This window comes from Bos mutus, chromosome 5, assembly GCF_027580195.1.
Source record: "Bos mutus isolate GX-2022 chromosome 5, NWIPB_WYAK_1.1, whole genome shotgun sequence".
NCBI classification, from domain to species: Eukaryota; Metazoa; Chordata; class Mammalia; order Artiodactyla; family Bovidae; genus Bos; species Bos mutus.
In genome coordinates, this window is record NC_091621.1 from 104,553,305 (window position 1) to 104,578,691 (window position 25,387).

Here is a 25,387-nt window from a genome sequence, read left to right on the forward strand (position 1 = left end):
GGAAGTGTGGCCGTTGGAATGGCAGGGGGGCCTCTCTCGGTTCCTGCGCCTATTTTTAAGGCCTGTGGGTTCCGGCCTCCACCATTTCTGGGGCTGCCGGTGGGTCCTCTCTCAAGGTCGGGGCCCTGCGTTCTTTCAGAGAATGCTGAGGACGCGGGCCTTCACTAGGGAGACTGAGGCTCTGGGCTGCAGAGATTCTTGGCAGAGCCAGAGGGCGGTCAGCTGTGTTGGCACTCACCGCCCTCCCCTGCCCTGGGCTGGAGTGCCTGCTGTGCCCCTGCCCTGAGGCCTTGCACAAGGTGCACCCCCTCCTTGAGGCAGTGGCTCCTTATTTACATCCGCCTCGAATACCAGCCAAGCTACCAGGCCCCTGAAGAGAAGCCCCGGGTGGGACACTTGTTTAAAAAAAACAACAAAAACAGCCTCAAAAACCCCGAACAAAAATTTGTTTTTCCAATTAAAAAATGTTACATGCACAATATAGAAACTGGAAAATATTAAGAGAATGGAAAAAAAATCACTCATAGTTCCAGTTACACAGACACACATGGCATCACCGACTCAATGGACACGAGTTTGAGCAAACTCTGGGAGCTGGTGATGGACAGGGCTGACACTTTTAACTTTGCAAAGTCTCCATTTCCAAGCTTTCTGAAGCCCCTTAACAGATACTTGACATTCTACACATGAAGTTTCTTCATCATGCTTTCTCACTTAAAATTCCTAAAACATTCTCCATGTTGTTCAGACTCGAAGCATTATTTAAATGTCTGCAGGGTAGTTGAGTTGGATGTGCCATAATTTACTTAATTGGTCTTGTCTTGTGGGAAACTTAGTTTGGATCCAGTTTTTTGCTTCTATAAACAGCTTGCCACAAGCCTCTTCATCTGTGCGGAGCTTTCTGCAAGCGGAGGATTTCTTTGGGCCCCCAGCCCAGGAGGCTGTTTCTTAGAGGTTGCTATCTGTGCCCCCAGGGCCGGACTGAGACCATGAGTGGATATGGCAGGTGGCAGGCAGATGTTTACCAAACTCACGGAGGACTTTCTGAATTGCCGGGGCGGAGCGCTTCCGGGACAGATGGTAGAGTCAGGTGGGCAGAGGGTGACGGTTCGTGCTGCCCCCGCGTCCCGCCCAGCCCCTTCCCAGACCAGCCCAGACCCTCGCTGGGTCCTCAGCCCCCAGTCCCGACTGCCCTCGGCCATTGGACACCATCTTCCCTCCAGGGACGCGTCGCAGGTACCTGCCCCTCAACCTGGCCAGGCCTGGGCAGAGGTCAGCCCTTCCTGGCACCCCTCTCTCCCGTGGCCGAGTTCTACCTGCCCCGGGCCATCCCTCACCCCCACCTCGGGTCCCCCTTGGGCTGCACTGCATCCCCGCAGCTGCCACCCCCGACCGTGTCGTACTCGACCTTGTCATACTCTGCCGCTCACGCCCTGCAAGACTCCTCGAGGCAGCCAAGTCAGCTTGCAAGACCCTTTGTGACCTGGCCCCGCTCACAGCTGCTCCCCCGGCCGTGTGAGTCTTCTGGGGGGGTGGTGCTCCTCCATGGGGAGCCTCACCTCTCACTTCCTGCCCTTTCCTGACCTCTGGAGGGGCTCTGCTGCCCCTCTCCCCACCCTGTTCTTGGCACCTGTAGGGATGTCCGCCGGCAGGCCTGTGAGGCAGTCTCCTGTGTGTGGCCTCCTCTCCCTCACCTCCCCTGCAGGGCCACTGGGCTGGCTCCGGGTCGCCTGTGCCAGCTCATGGCAGAGCAGGCCCAGGGCCAGGGCTGGGGGCAGTGAGGGGGAGGGGTCGGGGTGGGGGAGGGGGTGCGGGGGGAGGGCTTGGTGTCTGTTGAGTGAAGACAGTGGTCATTCTTAGGAAGCAGCCCTTGTGTAGGGCAGTCATCAGGGTGTGGGGGGTCCTGCCTGGCAGAGACAGAGCAGAGAAGGTTCAGAGGTTGAATGCCGTGTCACTTTGGGGACGTTACTGCTGTTCTCCGATCCCCTGGAGGAGTGGGACTGCTTCTGCCCTGCGTCCACCTCAGGCAGAAGTCGGCCTGCAGACCTGGAGCCCAGGGAGGGTCACCGAGCCTCCCCAGGACAGGTTTCGGCCCTGGGTCAAGTCCTGGGGATCCCGTGGGAGTTGCTGCAGGCAGGGCCCTTCCCCCGCCCAGCCCTCGGTTTCCTTTTGGGTAAAACGGGGAGGGGAGGTTGACTGGCCCACTGTTCACAGCCCGTGGTTCTGGGACACTTGGTCACCAGTGCACACGCCTCTAACACCGAGCCACCAAGCTTCGGGGAGGACCGTGCTGCTGTGGTTCAGGACAAGGGAAATGAAATTGGGAGAAGCAGACGCAGGAGGAACCATGCAGCCCACCCCAGGGTGGACATAAGAACCGGGCCATCCACCACCCAGAGCTGCCGCGTCATGCTTGGGACAGTAGGCTTCTCACCCGACGAGCCCCCCAGCTCGGTCTGCAGGTCCGTCCTTCTGATCCCCAGCTTGTGGGAACTGGTGCTGCCTCGGGTGGTCCCCAAGGCTGTGACCCCTTCCAGGAGGGGGGCCCTGGGTTTCAGGCTCCCCCCTGATCTGTGGAGGAGGGAGCTGCCCCCCAAGTGGAGCTGGTCAGCTCCTGGGAGTCCTTATCCCACCCCCGCTCCCTGCAGCAGACCCTGAGGAGTCAGGGGGTCAGCCTAGGGGAGAGGTTGTGCAGGGAGCAGGGGCCATCCCAGTCTGTGTCAGGAGCCCCTCTCCAAGTCTGGGGAGGCCGCTTCCCTCCCCAGAGCAGCCACTGTTCCGTCACTGCGAGCCCAGCCCTGGTCACCCCCTAGCAGCCGTGGCGAAGCCGCTTCCCTCCCCGAGCAGCCACTGTTCCGTCACTGCGAGCCCAGCCCTGCTCACCCCCTCGCAGCCGCGGCGAAGGGGACGTCACCTCTGCTGGTGGACCGAGGTGATGGGCCTCAGAGACACGAGGGCCCCTGGTCAGGGTCCCAAGTAGTCTGTGCGGGTTCTGTACCCAGGCCTCCTGGGCTCGAGGCTGTGTCTGTGCCTGCCTCACGCGGACATCCATTTCCCCAGAGGCATGTGTGCCTTTTCTTCCCCGTGGCCTCACCCTGGCCTAGTGTATCAAGAGGAACCCCGGCTGCTGCTCTTCACAGGGAAGGACCTCTTAGAAGAAGCGAGAGTGAAGGAGGGAAATGAAAGAGGAGGACTGCCTGGGAGGGGCATTCCGGGGCAGGAAGCCGCGGGGCTGAGGGCTGGAATTGCACAAGGCCGCCCCCACCCCCCAGACCCTGGGAAGGAGGAGAAATGAGAGGAGCCGCCCCTGGGGGAGGGGGCGGTGTGTTTGGGGGGAACTCAGTGGGCGACACCTGAAGCGCCCGTGTCTGTTGACTGCCCAGGGCCTGGTCGGGGGAGGCGGGCAGGCCTCGAGTCCTAGCTTCCCACAGCGGGTCACACGTTGGAAGCGCTTAGTAAACCTCAGCCTGCACCCTGAAGCCCGCAGGAGCGGCTGCTGGGGTGCGACCATGAGCAGGGCAGTCCTTCTGCCTGGGCTCCCTGGGTGGGCTGGCCCAGCTGACCTGGGTCCCCAGCCCCGAGCCTGGTTTGTGGGCGGGGGTGGGCACCCACACGGCCTAGGGTTGCTGGGTGGCACCCTGCTCGGGCACAGCTGTGAGCCTCTTGCAGGGCTGGCCTGGGCTTCTAGGCTCCCACCGTGTGCCTCGTGCTGTGTGACTCCGCGGGAGGAAGCGGGATAGTGACCAGGGCAGGGACCAGGTGACCTCCAGCCGGGGCAGGTGGGCGGGAACTGGGGCGGCCAGGCCATGGCCCCTGTCTGGGCTGGGCACCTTGCGTGGGTGTTCCTGGAAGGTCACTCAGGAGAACGGCCCCTCCTCGTCCTGGAGGCTGGTTGATGTGCTGGACAAAGCAGTGAGTCGGGAGTTGGCTTAAGGCCACGTTGGTGCTGGCGATGTGGGGTTTGAACGGGGAGCTACTGTTTTGGCCTGATGAGTGGGCAGGCAGGCTCGAAGCCATCTGGGAGCGGTTAGTAGGGAGCGGGCTGGCCACAGTCCCGTGACGGTGGCCGCAGGACTGTGGGGTTTGCACGCAGTGCTGCTTTGGAGAATCCAAAGGATCGCTTTTGGGAACTGTGGGGCCGTGGGAACTCGAGTCCCACCCGTGAAAGTGACCTTGAGGTCGGGTCCGGGTTTCTTCCTCACTGCACCCAGGCCTCAGGTGATGCCCAGCATGGGGCAGGTCAGGGTGGGGGCTGAACCCGACCTGGAGCTGGCCAATGGGGATCAAGGCCTCCCTGCGGGGGAACCCAAGGGTGTAGGAGCCCTTGAAGGATTTTGCAACACTGCACACATTGTGAGAAGGGACGGTGGCTTTGGGCTGGGTTTAAAGCCGACGTGTTCTCCGAGTGAACCGGAAACCGGAGTGTGTCACAGTCACACGGTCGTTGGTTCAGCGGGGTTAATTCCTTTTTGGGCCCTGCCCTGTGCTGGGTGCTCCGCCACTCTGCCAGCGAGCTGCCTGCTCACGGTGGGGGGACACACACAGGTGGTTAGTGTGACGAGGCCCCACCCAGGGCTGAGCGCTGGGTGGCGGTTGGGCCTGCCCCCTGCCAGCAGGGTGACCTCAGACAGGTGAGTCACACCTGCAGCCTCCACCTCCTCCTCAGCGGAGTGAAGACACTAACAGGTGCTTTAATTGAGTGTTAGCAGCTGAACCCGTCAAGATGCACACGCTTCAAGCTTCTGATGACTTCACAAGCCTCCAGTGTACATGTATATAGGATACTCCCATCACCTCCCTGGGGCAAATCTCCCATCACCTCCCTGGGGCAAACCTCCCATCACCTCCCTGGGGCAAACCTCCTATCACCCCCCTGGTGAAAACCTAATACTGAAGCCGCAGCTGAACCCAGAGCCAGCACTTGGTGGTGGCTGCCCGTCTTTCCTCACCGTCTCCTTTTGCACAACATGTGGGTAGAAATCTGGCTCTGACTTCCACTCCTCGTCTTCTGGGGTCCATTCCTCAGCACGCTAAGTTTTCCCCCTTGTTTTGTTGGCATCTTGTTTTTTTCGTTGGTGCGGGGGCATTTGTTATCCCTTTCTTTTGTATGTGATTTGCAATGATGCGCTTACCCAGCTAACCCTTGAATTGCACTTTTTAATAAATACTTGTAACAGTGAACACATTTTTTGATCTTTAGAAGATCACGTGCGGTCAAGTGGCTCGTTGGGTCGGGGAGGTGCTTGGTGGGGGATGCGGATGGTGGGGACGGGCCCCCCGGAGGTGATGGCGAGCTGACCTGCATAAGCCAGATTGGGCTGAGCCCCGGAAGAGACTCCACGGTGAGGGGAGGGGTGGCTGAGGATGCGTAGGGTGTTCAGTCAGGGAAGAAGGTGTGGGGGGTGGCTGGAGTGTGGGGGACCACACTGCCCTCTGGAACGGGTTCTCTGGAGGGCCTGGCTCCTCTGGGGAGGAAGGCTGGACTTTGCCTGAAGAAGAAAGGAGCCAGGCAGGTGATGGCTCTCCTGGTCAGGCCCCTGAGCATCACTGAAACCCCGAGCTTCCCTGGGGCTGCAGCAGAGGACCGGCCTGGCCCGTGGGGTGGCTCACGTGGGGCCCGTCTGACCAGCTCTCCATCCAAATGCCTCATTGGGGCAGCCCTGGGCCTCCCGGGCAGCTTCTTTGTCCTCTGTGCCCCGGGGGCGGGAGCACGGAGAGCCACGAGTTGATGAAAGGCCTATTGAGGGGCCACAGAAGCCTATTCATGCTGCCCTGGCTGCCCGGGGGCGGAAGTGGCCGAGTGCTGCCCGGCCTCTCCCCAAAGAGGCCAGTTGACCCCCCAGCCTTCGGGAGGGGCCGGGCTGAGCTGGGCACCCCCAGGCCAGGCAGCTCTCAGGAGGCCTCCCGCGGGGCCCTTGGGCAGGCTGGACACCCAGCATCCACAGGCGCGGGTCACGCCTCCGCCCCTTCCTCGTCTCCACAGCAGAGAGGCTCCATCTCAGCCCCTTCAGGGCCCCAGTCCTCTGAGGGTCCGTACAAAGCCCCACCCTGCCAGAGGCCACGTGCGGTCCCGGCCCCCCAGCCGTGGCCCCTTCCCCTCTCCCACCCCCTCTCCAGGAGGCCTTGAGTGCTGGTCCCCAGCCCCCTGAACCTCCCCCCTTCGGGGTGCGCTCCCTGACGTCCTGGCCGGGTGCAGCGCTGTGGTGCCTGCCCTCCCCACCCTCCCGACGCAGCTGTCCTGAGACCGATAGGTGTCCCTTCACGGGAGCTCCAAGCACTCCCGGACCGTGGTCTTTTGTGTCTCAGTGCAGAGGAGAATTCAGCGAGAGCGGAGTGGCTGATGAGAACTGGTTTGCTAGACGAGGACACTTGTGAGGCTTGCTAGCGGGCGGGTGAGAAAGCCACACCCCGAGAACTCAGTGGGCTGCAGTTTCCTGTGAAAGTGTTAGTCTCTCAGTCGTGTGTCACTCTCTGTGACCCCGTGGACTGCAGCCCGCCAGGCTCCTCCGTCCATGGAGTTCTCCAGGCAGGAGTACTGGAGTGGGTTGCCGTACCCTTCTCCAGGGGATCTTCCTGACCCAGGGATGGAACCCAGGTCTCCCGCATTGCAGGTGGATTCTTTACCATCTGAACCACTAGGGAAGCCCCACAGTTTTATAGTCAAAGGAAAAGTGGGGAGGGGGAGAAGACCTTCTTTGTCTTTCTTGCCTGGACGTCATGCTTCCATTACCAGCTCCTCCTCCAGGCTGGGCAGGGGAGTTTCCTTCCACAGATGGTTTTTCGCGGGTGCAGAGAGCATGTCCTTGTGATCGCTAGCTCACCAGGCTCGCTGGACAGGATAGAGGTCTCAGGCCGCCTCTGTTTTATTGCTCTGGGTCACGTCTCGTGCTTCTGCCGTGTGGTTTGGTTGCTAGGCAAGCCTGCTTGGTTGCGTGGTTAAGCGAGCGTGCTTTCTCGAGCAATGATTAACTTCCAGAGGTCTCCCGTATTTTTCTACTCACAGTCCCATGGTGGGACCGACTATTTAATCACTATCTGTCCCTGTGATTCCCCCCTCCAGGTGTTTATCCTTTTATGCATAAAAGGGGGTGAGGGTGATGGTCCTTCAGTCATTAGCTCCTTCCAGCTGAGATGGGCAGAGGCCTGCCTGGGGAAGGAGCAAACAGCCGGCTTATTGCCCGTCTCTGCTGGGAGAACTGCCAGTCATTGTCATTCTGGTTAACATCACCCTTTTCTCTCTCTCAGAAGTTAAGCGTTGGAGAACGAGTCTCCAAAAAGATGTGTATGAAAAGAAATACAGCAGTAAACATCAGAAAAGTCATTCAAAGAGATTACAATCACGATTTTGAAGATCCAAACCATTTTTTAACCCCGACAGTTTCCAAATCCGGAAGGGGGTCACTTAAGGCCTCAATTTGTTTTGAGTTAGGCCCAGAATCTCAGTGTTTTATATTTCAGGGTCTGTTGAGTCTTTTATTTCAGTTATGGGTTTAATCTGTACCTTTTTTTCTTCTTTTTTTCTGTTAATAACATTTGGTGATGAGGGTAGCTTTCTTGTCCCTTGAGAGAGAGGGTGGCCCCTAATTTAGTTAACGAGTAAGTTTCTTTTCTTAAAGAAATAGGACAATCAGGCACAAACAGAAAGCAGAGTAGAAGCAACAGGTGTTGATGTCACAGAAAAGGGGTCCCGGGAAAGTGTGCCCCGCCTCCTTCCTGCCACTCCCGTTACACATTCCCTACAGTTGTCAAGGTTTTCAGTCATTTGGGTTGAAACCCAGGAGGCTGCGCCAGTGTGTATGAGAAATCCCGTCAAGCGGCCCCGTTTCAGTGAGCACCGAGGCTCAGCCTGTTGCACAGACGCCACCTCGAGGTGGAGCCACCTCTGGCTTTGGGCCCCGTCAGTCTTCTGACTGTGAAGCTGGCAGTGACCGAGGGGCCCCTCACTCGCTGGTGCCTGAGGTCAGTGCCCTGTCGACCCCTGGTCAGGGAGCTAGGTCCCCTGTGCCGCAACTAAAGATCCCACGTGCCACAGCGAGGACCAGCGACCCCACGCCCTATGAGGACTGAAGATCCCGCGCACTGCAGCTGAGACCCGGCTCAGCCACATAAATAAATGTATTTTTAAAAAGCCATTTATATCTCCCTTTGCCTTTCCATTCTGCTGCATTTTATTCTGCTCTCGTATGAAACTTACTTGTTAAGAAAATTAACCCTCATTTAAGAGCTCTGGTAATTTTTCCAGCGTGGTGTTTGTTTTTGCCTTTATTTATGGTGTGTAGGGCTTTTTGTTTTCTATAGAAATTTTTTATGTACTTTGATTTATCTATCATCCTTTTTTTTTTTTTACTATCATTCTTTTCTTTTTACTATCATTCTTTTCTTTGACAGCCTCCTCTTTCCGAAAGAATCAAAAAAACTCATGCATGGTTTATTTCATTTTCTTATGATTTTACTTTTAGCATCAGAAGTGTTTCTCTTTCCAAAATTGATTTTGGTCTGAGCAGGGGCCCCGCCTCATTCTCTTTTCTCTGCTGGCCAGTCTGTCCAAGACCATCTGTTGAAGAACCAGCTTTATCCTACTGACATAAAGGACAAATCTTTATGTGAACTAAATTACCGTGTGTTTTCATTCTGGTTTTGTGCTTTCTCTTCTGTTCTATTGATCAGTCTAATTGTGTACCAGCACCACCTCGCTTTCCTTAATCACTCAGTTCATCTCCCTCACTTAATTAGCCAATATTTATTGTTTCCTACAAGTCAAATACTGTTCTAGGAGCTGTGTACAGCAGTGAACAAAACAAGGAGGGAAGGTGCTCTGTTAGGACAGATGGGTTCTAGTGAGGCAGGTCCTGGCACTTGAGGGCCCCAGGCCAGCTCCAGCCTGCTGCCCGTTGTTGTAAATGAACTTCTTGGCACATCGCCATGCCCATTTCTTTATGTAGTGCTGTGGGTGATCTTGTAGTTGAGACAGGACCATATGGTCTGCAGAGTATTTTCTGTCTGGACCTTAATAGAAAAAGGTTTCTGGCTGCTGTACTTGGGAAAGACTGAAGGCAAAGAAAACAGATAAAATAGATACGATGCTATCCAGTGGTAGCAGTGGTACAGGTGCTTTGGGAAGGCCCCCCCGAGAAGGTGGGCGTTTGAGTAAAGAGCTAAGGGAGCGGCTTCCCTGGTGGTCCAGTGGCTAAGAGTCCGTGCTCCCAGTGCCCTCCCTGGTCAGGGAACTAGATCCCACATGCCACAACTGAGTTTGCCTGCTTCAGTTAAAAGGTCATTTGAAAAGACCCTGATGCTGGGAAGGATTGAAGGCGGGAGGAGAAGGGGACGACAGAGGATGAGATGGCTGGATGGTATCACCGACTCAATGGACATGAGTTTGGGTGGACTCCGGGAGTTGGTGATGGACAGGGAGGCCTGGCGTGCTGCAGTCCATGGGGTCACAAAGAGTCAGACATGACTGAGCGACTGAACTGAACTGAACTGACATGCCTCAAAGATCCTGCCTGCTGCAGGTAAGAACCAGGGAGGCGAGGAAGGAAGCCTCATGGAGGATTTGGAGCAGGAAAGTGACAAGAACTGTTTCAAGTCTGGGGGCCGTTTAGGAAGCTGGGACAGTTCACACCGGCAGGAAATGGTGGTGCTTGGCCCCGGGCTGGAAGAGTGGTTTGTGGGAAGCAGTTGGATTCCAGATACATTTAAAGATAGAATCAATGAAATGATGCAGAGATGAAGTCAGAGAGTTCTGCAGGAAAACAAAAGACAAACCCACCGAACAATGGTAGAATTGAACAAATTTGTCAGTTCACTTGTCTGTCCAAGTAAGAGAGGACTGAAAAGTTTCTGTTGGAATCAACATCTGGTGAGACAATAGCTAGAGGTGTCGTGGGGTTAAGAGAGGGTTTGCGGTTTTTCTTTAACTTGGGTAGTTCTTGAGTATTTTTTTTGGGGGGGAGTCTTTTGGTTAGAAGTGAAGAAACTTATCCATGGCAGCTTAGAAAGGGAAAATAAATCTGAAAAAGAATATATTATATATAGGTATCTGAATTATATGTATTTACGTAACTGAATCACTTTGCTGTGGACCTGAAACTCTACATTGTAAATCAGCTGTCTTCAGTGGGGACTTTCCTGGGGGTCCAGTGACTGAGACTCTGCCCTTCCGATGCAGGGGGCCCTGGGCTTCGTCCCTGGTCAGAGAACTAGATCCCAGGGGTCGCAACTAAAGGTTCACACGCTGCAACTGAGATCCCATGCGGCCAATAAGGGCTGGCGCTAGTGGTAAAGAACCTGCCTGCCGGCGCAGGGGGTACAGAGATGCAGGTTTGATCCCTGGGTCCCGAAGATCCCCTGGAGGAGGGCATGGCAGCCCACTCCAGTATTGTTGCCTAGAGAATCCCGCTGACAAGAAGCCAAGCGGGCTACAGTCCATAGGGTTGCAAGGAGTTGGACATGACTCAAGTGACTTAGCACGCATGCACACAGCCAAATATTAAAAAAACCCCAACAACACTATACTTCAATTTAAAAAAGTAAAAAGAGAAATGTATTGGCTAACAATCTAGAAGATTGAAATCTAAGCCTCCGGAAGACTGGGGAAGCCCAACACTAAGAACTTGAGTGGATCTCCTCTCTCTGTCTGTGACCTCTTGTCTCTGGCTGTCTCCTCTCGCAAGTCCTCCTCCTCCACGTGGCAGGACAGGCGCTGTACGATTTGGGTTGATGGTGACACAAGGGCTTAGCTTTCCGAGTGTGTTTCCATATCTGAGAGGATTCATGGCCCCGCGTCACTCTTTCTGCATTTTCCTGGCTGTTTTTATTTTGAAACATTCTTGGCATTTTCTCTTGGGTCATGTTAAATTAGAATTGCTGCCTCCGTGATCTGAATATTCTACTATGATTATGTTTGTTGTGGTGCTCTGTGATCAGTGAGCTTCGATGTCAACACTGCAAAAAGATTGTGACTTCCTGCAGACTCAGATGACGGTTAGAATTTTTCAGAAATAAAGGATTTTTAAATGGAGGTATGTTTTCGATTTCTCAGACATAATGCTATTGTGCACTTGCTTCTGCTGCTGCTAAGTCGCTTCAGCCGTGTCCGACTCAGTGTGACCCCATAGACGGCCTCCCACCAGGCTCCCCCGTCCCTGGGATTCTCCAGGCAAGAACACTGGAGTGGGTTGCCATTTCCTTCTCCAGTGCATGAAAGTGAAAAGGGAAAGTGAAGTTGCTCAGTTGTGCACTTGCTAGACTACAGAACTGTATACTCGTAACTTTTAATTCAGCAAGCCAGGCTTCAGCAATACGTGGACCGTGAACTTCCAGATGTTCAAGCTGGTTTTAGAAAAGGCAGAGGAACCAGAGACCAAATTGCCAAATCTGCTGGATCATCGAAAAAGCAAGAGAGTTCCAGAAAAACATCTATTTCTGCTTTATTGACTATGCCAAAGCCTTTGATTGTGTGGATCACAGTAAACTGTGGAAAATTCTGAAAGAGATGGGAATACCAGACCACCTGACCTGCCTCTTGAGAAACCTATATGCAGGTCTAGTCAAGGCTATGGTTTTTCCAGTGGTCATGTATGGATGTGAGAGTTGGGTTGTGAAGAAAGCTGAGCACCGAAGAATTGATGCTTTTGAACTGTAGTGTTGGAGAAGACTCTTGAGAGTCCCTTGGACTGCAAGGAGATCCAACCAGTCCATTCTGAAGGAGATCAGCCCTGGGATTTCTTTGGAAGGAATGATGCTGAAGCTGAAACTCCAGTACTTTGGCCACCTCATGCAAAGAGTTGACTCATTGGAAAAGACCCTGATGTTGGGAGGGATTGAGGGCAGGAGGAGAAGGGGATGACAGAGGATGAGATGACTGGATGGCATCACCGACTCAATGGACAAGAGTTTGGGTAGACTCCGGGAGTTGATGATGGACAGGGAGGCCTGGCATGCTGCAATTCATGGGGTCGAAGAGTCGGACACGACTGAGTGACTGAATTGAACTTTTAATTCACTGGGAAACCAGTACATGTGATTCACTTTATTGTGATATTTGCTTTTATTGCCCTGGTCTGGAACCAAACTCCCAACATCTCCAAGGTCTGCCTGTAATAGTGGGTTGTGATGATACTCACTTCGTCTTTTTTTTTTTTTTTTTTTTTTAACTTTCTGGGCGGCCGCCGAGCCTCCCTGCCCAGGGCCCGGCCCCGTGCCGCCGCCCAGTCACCCTCGCCGCCGAGCCCTCCGTCTCTTTTTTAAATATTTACTTCTTTGGCTGTGTGGGGTCTTAGTTGCAGCACGTGGGATCTTTAGTTGTAGCATGTGGGGTCTGTTAGCACTCCCCTGACCAAGGATTGAACCTGGGCCTCCTGCATTGGGAGTTCGGAGTCTTAGCCACTGGACCACCAGCGAAGTCCCCATTTCTAGTTTTTTCTAGTTGAGATACATATCGTGTTTAAGGAAGTATTTGTTTATTTCTATTTTATAGGGAATTTTTAAAAAATCAAGAATGAGTATTTAATCTTACTGAATGTTCTCCCAGTATCTGTGAATACGATCATGTGTTACTTCTCATTTGAACTATAACTTTATCATGAATATATAACTAGATTTCCTAATATGGGGCCATTCTTATATTTCTGAGTTAAATTCTACTTGGCATACTTTTAACAGATGGCTGGATTCTATTAAATATATCATTTAAGATTTTTATGTTTGTGATGAGTGCAGTTAGCCCATAATTTTCTCTGTGTTGTTTTGGGGGGTCAAGGCTGTACCTTCTTGTTAAAAAGAATTTGCAAGTTTCTCAGGCTCTTAAAAACTTGTGCATAGCATTTGAGCTATCTGTTTCTTGAAGATCTGGTAGTGAGTGACTGATAGTTGCCCAGTCATGCCTGACTCTTTGCAACCCCATGGACGGTAGCCTGCCAGGTTCCTCTGTCCGTGGAATTCTCCAGGGAAGATTACTAGAGTGGGTTGCCATTTCCTTCTCCAGGGGATCTTCCCGACCCAGGGATCCTGCATTGCAGGAGAGTCTTTACCATCTGAGCCACCAAGGAAGCCTACTATTAAGAGACATTTGTAAGTAAAAAAGACAGGTCAACTTAAAAAGTATCAGCAGATACATGCTTGACTTTATTTTATAATCTATAGACAATACATTAGAATATGTAATGAATCCATACAACTTTTCCAAAGGAAAACCCAAGACAGAAGTAGAAGATCTGGTAACATCCTCTCAAAAACGTCTCTTGGCTGCAGCGCGCTTGCTTAGGGAGTAGCTCTGGGGCAGTTTTCTGTATTGTAATACATGCCCATGGTTTCTTTCTTTTTTGGCCTTGCCGTGCCGCTTGCAGGATCTTAGTTCCCCGACCAGGGATTGAACCTGCGCTTCCCTGCAGTGGAAGCGAAGAGTCCTAACCACTGGACCACCATGACCATCATTTTTAATGGCTGTAAACTGTTTTAAGTACTGAGGTACCATAGCTTGTTTCACCTGTGTGGTTTACTGGTCTGGAGAAGGACTGGGGTGGTTTTCAAGGAATGCCTCCTGAAGTCCAGTTCATGACTGTTCCGGAGCTCTGGTTAGTGAGAGATAATTCCAAGTTATCAACAGGAGCAACAGCATGTTCATCCACTGAGTGTTGAGGAGGCGCCTGTTAGCATTCTGAGCACCTGGGGTTAGCTCTAATCTCGAGGGAGGCTGTAGGATAGAGCTACTGGGGTCTCAGATGTGCAGTGGGAAGGTTTGGAAGCCTGAGTTGATTTCTTGGTTGCTCACCAGCGACCCTTCAGTGTCCTCATTATACAGTGGCTGGAAGACCCCAGGCCCGGGGTCTTGGAAAGAGTAGGAGGGGCTGGGTTTGAGCCTCAGAAGCTCTTGAGCTACTGGATTCCCAAGCTTCTGTGGCCTTATCTTTAAACTGAAGCCTGAGGATTTTTTAAGCTCAGGTTATCCCACCTTATCAGTTAGAAGCAACAGTTAGAACTGGACATGGAACAACAGACTAGTTCCAAATAGGAAAAGGAGTACATCTAGGCTGTATATTGTCACCCTGCTTATTTAACTTCTATGCAGAGTACATCATGAGAAATGCTGGGCTGGATGAAGCACAAGCTGGAATCAAGATTGCCGGGAGAAATATCAATAATCTCAGCTATGCAGATGACACGGCCCTGATGGCAGAAAGTGAAGAATTAAAGAGCCTCCTGATGAAAGTGAAAGAGCAGAGTGAAAAAGTTGGCTTAAAGCTCAACATTCATCATGGCATCTGGCCCCATCACTTCATGGGAAATAGATGGGGAAACAGTGGAAACAGTGACAGACTTTATTTTGGGGAGCTCCAAAATCACTGCAGATGGTGACTGCAGCCATGAAATTAAAAGATGCTTATTCCTTGGAAGGAAAGTTATGACTGATCTAGACAGTATATTAAAAAGCAGAGACATTACACTGTCAACAAAGATCCATCTAGTCAAGGCTATGGTTTTTCCAGTGGTCATGACTATAAAGAAAGCTGAGTGCTGAAGAATTGATGCTTGTGAACTGTGGTGTTGAAGACTCTCAAGAGTCCCTTGGTCTGCAAGGAGATCCAACCAGTCCATGCTAAAGAAGATCAATCCTGGGTGTTCATTGGAAGGACGGATGCTGAAGTTGAAACTCCAATACTTTGGCCACCTGATGCGAAGAGCTGACTCATTTGAAAAGACCCTGTTGCTGGGAAAGATTGAAGGCAGGAGGAGAAGGGGATGACAGAGGATGAGATGGTATCACCGACTCAATGGACACGAGTTTGAGTGAACTCCAGGAGTTGGTGATGGACAGGGAGGCCTGGCGTGCTGTGGTCCATGGGGTCGCAAAGAGTCAGACACAACTGAGCGACTGAACTGAACTGATCCCACCTTATCAAGTTGCCATGGCGATCTGGAGAGGTCACAGGGGAATGGACTTTATAAACTGTAGTGCATGCTAAGTCGCTTCAGTCGTACCCAGCTCCTTGCAACCCCATGGGCTATAGCCCACCATGCTCCTCTGTCCATGGGATTCTCCAGGCAAGAGTACTGGAGTGGTTTGCCATTCCCTCCTCTAGGGGATCTTCCTGACCCAAGGATCGAACCCGCATCTGTTAGGTCTCCTGCATTGGCAGGTGGGTTCTTTACCACTAGCACCAGCTGGGAAGCCCCATAAGCTGTAGAGTACAGGGCAAGCATGAGCCATCATCATTGTCAGTACTGTTGAGCTGTTGGCATGGTTACGTACCCCATTCAGTGTCTTGCAGAATGAAGTGGACAATCTGTGGTGGGGTGGCGGGAGAGCATGGAGCTGGGCACGGGTGGCTCAGGTTCAGTCCTTGCACAGCGGCGTGCCCTCCTCCACGCTTCCCCAGAGCCACTAGTCTATGAAGGACTCTCCAGACCTGAAGTTCAAAGACGGTGACTTATGAAAGCAGGTCACTCACTGCAGGCAGCGGGGGAGGCTGGATCCCATAGTCCCATTTGGAGCTGGCAGATCCCACTTTGTGATACGGCCCTTGCTCCTTATTCACGGATTCTGTATTTACGGATTTAGCTACTCACTGAAATTTATCCATCACCAACACAGTCAGTACCTTGGGTGCTTTTGTGGTTAATTGCAGATGTGTGCAAAGTGGTGGGAAACTTTGAGTCACCCGGGGTGCATGGTCACAGCTGAGGTTCAACAAGGATTCGCCTGCCTCCTTGTCTCAGCTCATCCTTTCTGTGGTCTCCTTGGTTGTTGTTCAGTCGCTCAGTCATGGCTGATTCTTTGTGCCCCCATGGACTGCAGCACAGCAGGCCTTCCTGTCCTTCACTATCTCCCGGAGTTTGCTCACACTCATGTCCATTGAGTTGGTGACGCCATCCAATTGTCTCATCCTTGGGGTCTATTTAGTGCCACGTATTTGCATGTCGTGCTTTTTTGGTGGTGATTTTGCCATTTGGAGTGGCCCCCAAGTGTAACGCTGAAGTGTCTAGTCCTGAGCAAAAGAAGGCTGAGATGGGCCTTATGGAGAATATACATGTTAGATAAGCTTCATCCAGGCACGAGTTAGAGTGCTGGTGGCCTGGAGTTGAGTGTTAATGACCCAACTGTATACACACACATAACGCAAGATAATGTATAGATCATCTGATGAAAACGCAACCAGAGGCTTGCAGGAGCCCAACCTTGTCTTTCTGTAGGAGCAGTGACTCCATATTTGCCAAGTCAGCGTCTGTGGCCACTTGATAGACGAGAGCTACCACTACAGTCACCATGGATTAGAACAGGCCGGAGGACGCCGGCCCCACAGGGGAGGCGGCGGTGGGTGCGGAGCTGTCCATGGTGCTGCTCCACGTCTGGGGCTGGAAGCCTGCTGACCTTGGGCTGGACAGAGCCCTGGAGTTGAGGGAGCTCTGCTGGCCTGGCGGCTCCCGGGGCTTCTGACCCAGGGCACGTCTTGGTGAACAGGCTTTGGGACAGGATGCAGCGAGAAAGGGGCTCACCTCTGAGAGAAAGAGCTGGCACTGATTCCACAGCACTGGCCACACGGCGAGGCCGGCCACACGGCGAGGCCAGCCACCCTGTGTCTGTCTGTTCATCCAATTAGCACATCGCGTGGTTCAGGGACACTGCTGGCTGGGGAGTCATCACCTCATCTGAGCAAGCCAGATGTGCAGGGCAGCAGTGTGGAGGCCCCCACAAATACACACGTGGACAGAGCTTTACAGTGTGCAGAGGACTTTCCACAGTGGCCCCTCTCCCCACCCCCAACCTCACCACTGGTTCCGGGAGAGTGGCAGGTTAGACCCCTCTGACAGAGGGACTCTCTGGGGTCCCCAGGGGTTCAGTGAACCCATCACCCAGATGGGGAGGAGCAGAGAGCCAGGACCTGAGCTCAGGTCGTCTGGTTGCAAAGCCTAACGCTGCGCTGCGCCTCCGCCAGTCTGAGCCCTCACCCTGACCTTGACCCCTCCTAGTTTGGACTTGGACTGTCTCCTCTCCCTCCCTCTTCTGCTCTCTCTGAAGACAGGGAGCCCCTTCTCCACCCCCGTCTCCCTCTCTCTCTTTAATTAGCTTTATGACACTCATCAGAAGTCATACATTCATGGGCAAAAGTGGTATCATCTTCCTATTAAAAGTATTAAAGGTGAAAAAAAAAAATCAAGCCTGTGTCCTGTGAGGTTCAGCAGCTCCTGCCATTCAGGTGTACGTGTTTCCATCACGTGTACACGTTTCGTGTTCTGTCTCCGTCGAGGGTGCGTGTCTCCATCAGGGAGACATGTTCCATCAGGGGTGCGTGTCTCCGTCGGGGGTGCGTGTCTCCATCAGGGGTGCCTGTGTCTCTCGGGGGTATGTGTCCCCGTCGGGGGTGCGTGTCTCCATCGGGGGTGCGTGCCTCCATCAGGCGTATGTGTCTCCATCGGGGGTACATGTCTCTGTCGGGGGTGCCTGTTTCCGTCAGGCGTATGTGTCTCCGCCCGTGTGTGTATCCAGGGCTCCATGTGGTGTGGCAGCTGTGGTCAGGGTGTGAGCCTCTGCTCTTTGGGCAGGTGCTGTGTCACATGCCTTTCGTGTCATGAGTGTCTTGTCTGCTCATCTTCACAGCATCCTTTAAAAGTGTGATGGCGATTCGATTTAGTACACACAGCACAATCTACCGAGATTAAACGTGAGTGATTACTGAATATTATTTTCTTTTTCTCCTAATGTTATGACTACTGCTATATTATTTGCTGTCATTAATACATATGGAATGTCTTTGTGCATAAGGCACTTCCTTATTCCCGTTTTTTTCTTTGCCATAAGATAGAGTCACATAAGCAGGAAGGTGCTTGTTTGGCTTCCACAAAGGACACAGTAATTTTTCTTCTCTCACAAGAGCTCCCAGTTCAAAGTGTTCTCGCCAGCTTTGGTCGTCATAGCTTTTTATCTACTTTGCCGGAGTATGGTTTATGTCAAATAAACTGTGTCGACGTCAAGTAAGTAACTGGATGAGTTTTGATGGCTGTGAAGGCACCAGCATCGATGCACAGAACGTTCGGGGCGACCACCAGTCTGCTGTCTGTGCCTCTGGTTTCGCCTTTTCTGAAGCATCCTGTGAATGTGGCCTTTCCGTATGTAGCTGTTTTCCTACGTCTGACTTCTTCACTCAGCGTGATGGTTCCGAGATTTATCCTCGGTGCTGTGTCGATCGGTAGTCTGTTCTCATCGCCAGTAACAGGCCACTCAGTGGCTACGCCACGTTCCGTAAGTGTCTCCTCCTGGTTCCCAGTTTGGGTTTATTTAGGAACACAGCATCTGCGAACGTTTGTGTACCGGTGTCTGCAGACACGTGCTTTGTATCTCTTGGGCAAGAACCTGGAAGTGACTGAATCGCCGGTAAACACGTTTAGCTTTATAAAATCTGCCAGTTTTCCTAAGTGATTGTTTCTTCTTTTCTTTCTAGTTTTTTGGCCGCGCTGGGTCTTCGTTGCTGTGTGAGAGCTTTTCCTGCTGCGGTGGGCGGGGGTTAGTCCGCAGTTGCAGGGCCCAGGTTTCTCCTGTTGCAGACACGGGCTGTGGCCCCGAGCCTCAGCAGCTGTGGCACGCGGGCTTGCTTGCCTCGCAGCAGGTGGGGGTCTTAGTTCCCGGACTGGGGACTGACCCCATGTCACCTGCATTCACAGGTGGATTTTTAACCACTGGACAACCAGGGAAGTCCCCTGGTTATTTTTATAAAAGGCAAATTTGCCTTCTTAAAAATGACAGCTTGTTCTTTCAGTGTGATTTTTTTAATCGCTAGTGAGATTGATATTTTCCCACATTTTACCGAGTGGGTCTGTTTCCTTCTCGGCAGTTACCTGTTTGGGTATTTCACTCATTTATCTGTTGCGGTCTTGCGCATTTTCTTTCGTAACTTGTTATGCTGTGAATTCTTTACATACAGTTATTTATTGTGACTTGCGCTGCCCTGGTTTTCATGTTCCCTTTGATTTCAGCTGTGCCTCTCTTGGGCATAAAGGGAATTTTGAGTGTTCAGGGTGGCGGGCGGGTCTTGACTTTCGCAGTCTCTCTTCTTGCTTTATCCTGAGTGTCCCTGGTCTGGCCTCTGCCTGACTGTCCCACCTGTCTGTCCTGCTGCGTCTCTGGGTGTGGCGCCCACAGCCACTCTTGGCAATGGTTCTGGCGTCTCACTGGTGAGAGGCAGGGTACGAGGGGGCTCCCCGACAGAGTAGCTTTCTTCCTCCTGAGTTTGTCATTGGTACTAAATAGTGATACGCTAGTGATAACATCTGTGTGATGTCTGCAGCGAACTCCCAGCCCCTTGTTCCTTTCAGAGGTTAGCGCTGGGTCTCCCCACCCATACCTGCGGGGCAGCCAGGGGCTGCAGATGCTCGGGAAGACGGGTGGGGAGGGCCCTGTCTGGGTGCCCAGGTGCCTTCTCAGCGGGTGGCTGGGCCACCTGCCTGTGGAGTCACCGCTTTGAGCCCTGGGCGATCTGAGTCAGAGGCGCTTCGGCCCTTGTGTTGCGTGTGGTCTTGGGGCTTCTTTGAAGGTTTTTCTTGGATCAGAGCCCTTTTGACTGAAAGAAAAGGGCATGTTCGCACCCTGTGTCCTGCGTGGGGCACCTAGGCCTCTGGTGGACAGTGGCTGGGCCACATCTGTGCTGTGGGCACCTGGGCAAGGCACCCACCTCCCTGAGTTCGTCTCCTGTTAAGTTGGGCCAATCCGTTTATTCACGCAGCATTTATTGAGTACCTGTTGTGTGCCTGGCTCTGTTCTGGGCACTACACTCAGATGGTCATCCAGGCAGGTCCCTACTCCTGGGAGGCATTTGTGCAGCGGGGGACAGTCGTGAAACCCCATAGTGATGGCGGCAAAACAAGGTGAGGAGGAAGGAGCACCTCCAGCACGTTTAATGTGGGGTCTGAAGTGGTTCCCTGAAGACAGGAGAGCCATCTGAGCTGCAGCGGGAGTGGCAGGAAGGAACCCCCTGTGTAAAGGCTCCAGGGTAGAGGGGCGGGCAACCCCAGGAGGCCAGCAGGGCTGGTGAGTGGCGAGGGGAGGGGCTGTCACAGGGAGTTTTCTTAGAACTTTGGCTTTCATTCTGAATTCCATGGGAAGGTTTGAAGGGGGACAGAAGCTGACTTTAAATACAGACCCTGTAGCTGTGGTGTGGGGGGCGGACTCGGGGGTGAGAGTGGATGGGGCTGTGGATGCAGTCCAGGGGAGCTGGCCCCCGCCACCCCGGGAGGGGAAGGACCTGGGTGTGGTGCCCGCCATGCTCTCTGATGGCTGAGGGGCTGCCGGCAGTTTCTGGGAGAAGCATCCAGGCGGTGGGCTGGTGGTTCGGGAGCGGCCCGTCGAGGATGGGGGCACCGGCACAGGGTGACCTTCCGGCTGAACCCCACGAGCCCCTGTGTCGGGGGGAACACGGGCAGGCGGTGTGCTGCGGCTCCCTCACTAACTGGGCCGGATGGGCTGTGAAGAAAGCGATCGCTCAGCATTTACAGCAGGGAAATGGGACCCCTTGTGCGGACCTGCTGGGACAGGCCTGGCGGCACGTGGAACCCTGGAGGGCACGTTGGCATGTATTTTGTGCCGTCTCCAGCACGCCAGTCCTGCACGCAGGACCCCCCCCGCCCCACCCCCAAACTCAAGGACCTTCCCTTGTCAGAACCTGGGGCTGCCAGCTGCCTGCCGAGCGCTTTGCGTTCATTATCTGGGTCCATCACATTGCATTTTCCAGAGCCTGTGTGTGTGCGTGTGTCTGGTCTGACAGGTCTGAGGACTCAGCAGTTTCTAGCTCTGGGATCTTGGGCCTCTTTTTCTGACTCCTGAAAGTCAGTCTCTTCTCTTGTGAAATCAGGCAGCAGCTGTAACAGGCTGTGGGCAAAGTTCAGTGAGACGGCCCACACGGCTCTGGCAGGGGCTCAATATGGCAAATGCAGGAAGAACCGTGGCCGCCTACCTGGTGCCGTGGGTACCACCAGGCTCCTTCTGCTTGCAGAATAAAGAGATCGCCAGAGGGCGTATGCTCTTGAGCCTGAGTGATGTGGATGGTGAACTTGACTCACTGTGGCAGGTGGTGGGGTTCAGAGCCCTGACCCACTGCGTGTGGAGACCACAGCGGCTGCCGTAGCCCCTCTGAGGGACCAGGAAGCAGTGGGTGTGGGCAGTCTTGGAGCGTTGAGTCTAGAAGGCCTTCTGCTGGGCTGGGGGCTCAGAAGGAGCTGAGATAAACTGTCCCCGGAGAGTTCTTGCTTTGTTAGGAAGAATGCACCCACCACCCCCGCCACCCTTGATTTTGTGCAGAGGGCTTTAGGGGTGTGAGTTGGGCACTGCCTGTTGTCACAGGGGTCAGTCTGGGGGTCCTGGCCTTTGCCCCTGAAGCTGATGGGTGACCTTTGTCTTGATAAGGCTCACCGGCCTGGGCCCCTGACTGATGAGACCCCTTTCTGTTTTCCTTCCGTGGGAGCCAGCTAGGGTGTGGGCCTGGGTGGGCTGCGGACCCCCCTGGGTGCAGAGGGCGGGAGCCTGTGTCGGAGAGCTGATGTAAACAGGGCCGGGGTGTTCAGAACTCCAGGGCCTGAGGGCTGAGCCCCCCCTCACCCCCCATCCCCACAACGCCCTGGAGGAGTGGGTGTGGGCTGCAGGCCAGGGGGTCTGACCACTTGTGAGGCCCCGAGGGTCCCGCCTCCACGGGTTCCAGAAGAGAAATGCAAGGACTTGGGTGATGAAGTCGCTTGGGGAGAAGAGGGAAAGAAACCAGCAACAATGTAGTATCTTGGGTTTCTAAGCGATAACTCTGCAGCACATCTTGTGGTTCCATCAGGTCTGTGCAGACGCCCACCTTGTCTAGGTCCCGTGGGCCAGCCACGTCTGCGGTGTCTGCCTTCACCCCCAGGAAGCTGGGGATCAGAGCGGTCCCTGGGCTGGCCCGTGGTCACACAGCTAGTGCAGAGCTGGAGCGGAACCTCTCAGCCTTCCTACTGGAGCCTGTTGAGCTTTTTTTCTCCTTGTGTGGGAAAGAGGACCATAACGATCTAGGTATCAGGAAGAAATACTGTCGGTAATAAGAAGCAGAGTCAGCCGGCGTGCTGGAAGGCTGCCTCCCTCCTGCCTGCAGCTGAGCCCGGCAGGCAGAGGGGCAGCTGTCCCTTTAAGTCAGATTCCCGGGGTGGGGGTGGGGAGGGAGGTACCGGCAGGAGATGGATGGATCTCCCCTCCTGAGCCCTTGGGGCTCCCCGCCAGACAGCCTGCCAGACAGCCTGCCGAGCCTTCCCTCAGATCCAGGCTTCCCTTCCCGTGCGATGCTGCTGATTCATCCTGGGGCTGGAGTCCGCGGTGCTGCGGGGCTCGGGGCCTCCCGCGGAGGTGCCCTTGGGCCTCTGCGGGCGCCCGTGGGGGCTGGGGCTCTGCACATCGTGGAGGTCTGCGGGGGGCAGGGCGGGGGGCCGGGGCTCGGCCCAGGCCCCTCACAGTACCCCCCCATCCCCTCTGGCCTCCCTGCGCAGGGTGCTTCAAGGACGACCGCATCGTCTTCTGGACGTGGATGTTCTCCACCTACTTCATGGAGAAGTGGGCCCCACGCCAGGACGACATGCTCTTCTACGTGCGCCGGAAGCTGGCGTTCGTGGGCAGCGAGGGCGCCCTGGACGGGCGGAAGGTGAGCGCCCTGGACCGCCCCAACTGGGTCTGCAGGCTTGTGGGCCGGGGGTCTGCAGTCCTCCTCGCGCGTGTTAGGAGGGGAACGCGGTGTTCATTCAGTGCCCGCCAGGTGCCAGGAGCTGGGCGGGGACAGTCACACATGTGTCCCGTGGTGGGACGCGCGGGCCTCATGTGGGTATTATTACTGAGCTTCCCCACGAGCCCGGAAGGCGGCGATGAGTATCACTACAGTGCCTTGGAGGAGACACGTCCAGAGGCTGGGTGGTCTGGCGGGCATCTCATCCTTAGTAAGTAAACAGAAAAGCAAAGACGTTGACTCCAGAGGCTGGGTCCAGCCTGACCGTGGGCAGGTGACCTGGCTTGGTGATGGTGGTGATGCCTGCCAGCCCCCGAGCCCTCACCTCACCCCCGACAGGGGCTCAGCTCTCTGCCTCTCCCATCTCCCATGTCTTCCCAGCAACTGGACAGGACAAGGGTTGTTATCCCTTTTTTACAAGAAGAGACCAAAGGCTCGCAGGTGACTTGAGTCACCTCCGGTGTTTAATCCACTAAAGTTTCAGTCGACAAGTTAATAGAACAAGCTTTGCATGTCTTTCAGAAGCTTTATTTAGTGTTTTGTAAAATATCGAAGCAACCTGTATGCCAAACATACAAAGGCGTTGTTTTCATTTAAACACAAAAGTGCCTCGGGAAGTGGAGACGGGTTTTTGCAGCCTGCCTGCCCAGCGCTTGTGACCCCGGGCTGGGGCTTGGTGGCCGGGGCTCATGCCTTCCCTGCCTTGTGCCTGCTCTTTGAGCCTGATTGTGCAGGACGGGCTTTCTGCAAACAGATAGCCTGGTGCCTGCTGCAAAGGAGACATGGTGGCCTGCGTGCCTGCAGCCAAATGGCTGGTCCGATCCGGCTGCGTGACAGGCGGGAAGACCTGGGGGTGGGCCAGGGTGCTCTGGTGACCATCTGGAGTCTGCAGCAGCTGGCCGTGTGACCGGGTTGTCACTGGGGCCAGTGGACACTGGGACCCTGAAGTGCATCACGCAGAGCCAACACAGTCTGGGTCACTATAGTGACCAGAAGGGAGGGGAGTGGTCAGCGGAGGCCACCTGAGTGAGGTGGGTCTTGAAGGAAGGGCAGATATGGTCCCAGCGGAGGGGCCGGTGGCCGAGCAGTGGGCCTGACCGTCTGCTGAGGTTTAAGTTTCAGATTTTTTTTTTTTTTTGCAAAATCTTGGTGGTTGTTTAGAGGAAGCATGTTGAGACCAGAGGCGACAGTAAGGGCTGAGTGTACCTGAGACGCGGTTGTGCCTTGAATGTTGGTGCCTGGAGAGGCCCCAGCTCTGGTCAGGGAGGGTTTTCTTAGCCGATCTGGCCTTGACTGCTCCAGTGGGCAGGCAGGGCTCAGGAGGGGTCCGCTTTGTGGGCTCCCAGAGTGGCCAGGCAGGGAGGTGAAAGGAAGCTGCAAGTGCTGGCTCCTTCTCTCTGGGAGAGAACCCTGGACTCAGGCCTGAGCAGTTTTGGAGCCGGAGGCCTGAGGCTGTGTGTGAGGTCCCCTGAAGGCTGGGCTGGGGCCGTGTTGACAAGGGCAATGAGGGGACCCCGAGTTTGGGAGCGTGTGGCAGCTAGCTATGCGCATGCTGGAACGTTCCATCGCACCCCTGCCCAGAGCGCTCTGCAGGCCCTTCTCTCCCAGCACTGGGAGGACAAGATGACTGAGTCTTGGCCGGGCCTCAGGGAGCACTCCCCCACACCCCTGCCCCCGGCCCGGTCTGCTGGGACCGACGGCGTGGCCAGTGGCACGTGGAACGGTTGGTGCTGTGATGGGGTGAGGAATGGGGTGGCTGGGGACCCACAGAGAGGAGGAGGCAGCATCTGCCGGAATGTTGTAGGTCAGAGCGAGGGGATGACGGTGGACGGAGGACATTTGTGGGGAGGGGCGAGCCAGCACACGCACGACAGGCCCTGCCGGGGTGGGTCTGCGGTATCTGAAAGGCAGCAGGCGGGCGGCGCGGCGGGGGAGAACCCACGGGTCTGGAGGTGCGAGGTGGACGGGGCGGGGGAGGAGGGAGACCACACAGCTGCTCCCGCGCAGCCTCCCTGCCCGCCTCTGCTGCGAAGAGCAGAAAGGAAAGCCCCTGGCCGGCGCGCTGTGGGCGCTGCTGCAGGGCCTGCGCACTGCGGGCTCTCTGCGGCAAGCCCGGCTGCCTCCCGCCCCCTCCTCATCCGGCCGCGGAGCCGGTACCCAGTTGCCGTAGCAACCCGAGGGCCTCCTGCGCGCTCCGCTGGTGTAGAGGGTGGCTGGCTGGACTGGCTGCCTGTGGGCTGGGCCAGGATGCTGGGATCCCCCGCCCTGCTGGGGGGGCCAAGGGACGACCTCGGTGGGAGGCTGGCTTCTTGATGAGACCCCGGGGTCGCGAAGCCAGAGAACCCAGGAGGGAGATTGGAGCCCACGCCCCGCGTGGGAGGGGCCAGGGAGGAGAGGATGCCCCCGGGGCGGGGGGGCGGGGGTGCTGGGACTCACCTCTGCCCTGGGCCTCACAGCTGGCGGAGGCCGAGCCCGAGGTGGAGGTGGAGGTGTACCGGAGGGACTCCAAGAAGCTGCCGGGCCTCGGAGACCCGGACATCGACTGGGAGGAGAGCGTCTGCCTGAACCTCATCCTGCAGAAGGTGCCTGGCGCGATGGGCAGGGCTCCCGGCGTGGGGGCGGGGTGCTCGAAGGCCCCGGGCACAGCGGACCCCTGAACTCCCCTG

General features: G+C 55.1%; 1 protein-coding gene across 1 annotated transcript in view; it reads left to right on the top strand.

Moving 5' to 3' along the window:
- The window catches only part of KIAA0930 (KIAA0930 ortholog), a 42,211-nt gene that overhangs the window by 5,454 nt on the left and 11,370 nt on the right, over nucleotides 1-25,387 (top strand). Inside the window, exons 2-3 of the mRNA XM_070371456.1 lie at nucleotides 22,492-22,643; nucleotides 25,178-25,303. Coding sequence (XP_070227557.1) covers nucleotides 22,492-22,643; nucleotides 25,178-25,303 — 278 coding nt within the window. The remainder of the gene's footprint in view (nucleotides 1-22,491; nucleotides 22,644-25,177; nucleotides 25,304-25,387) is intronic.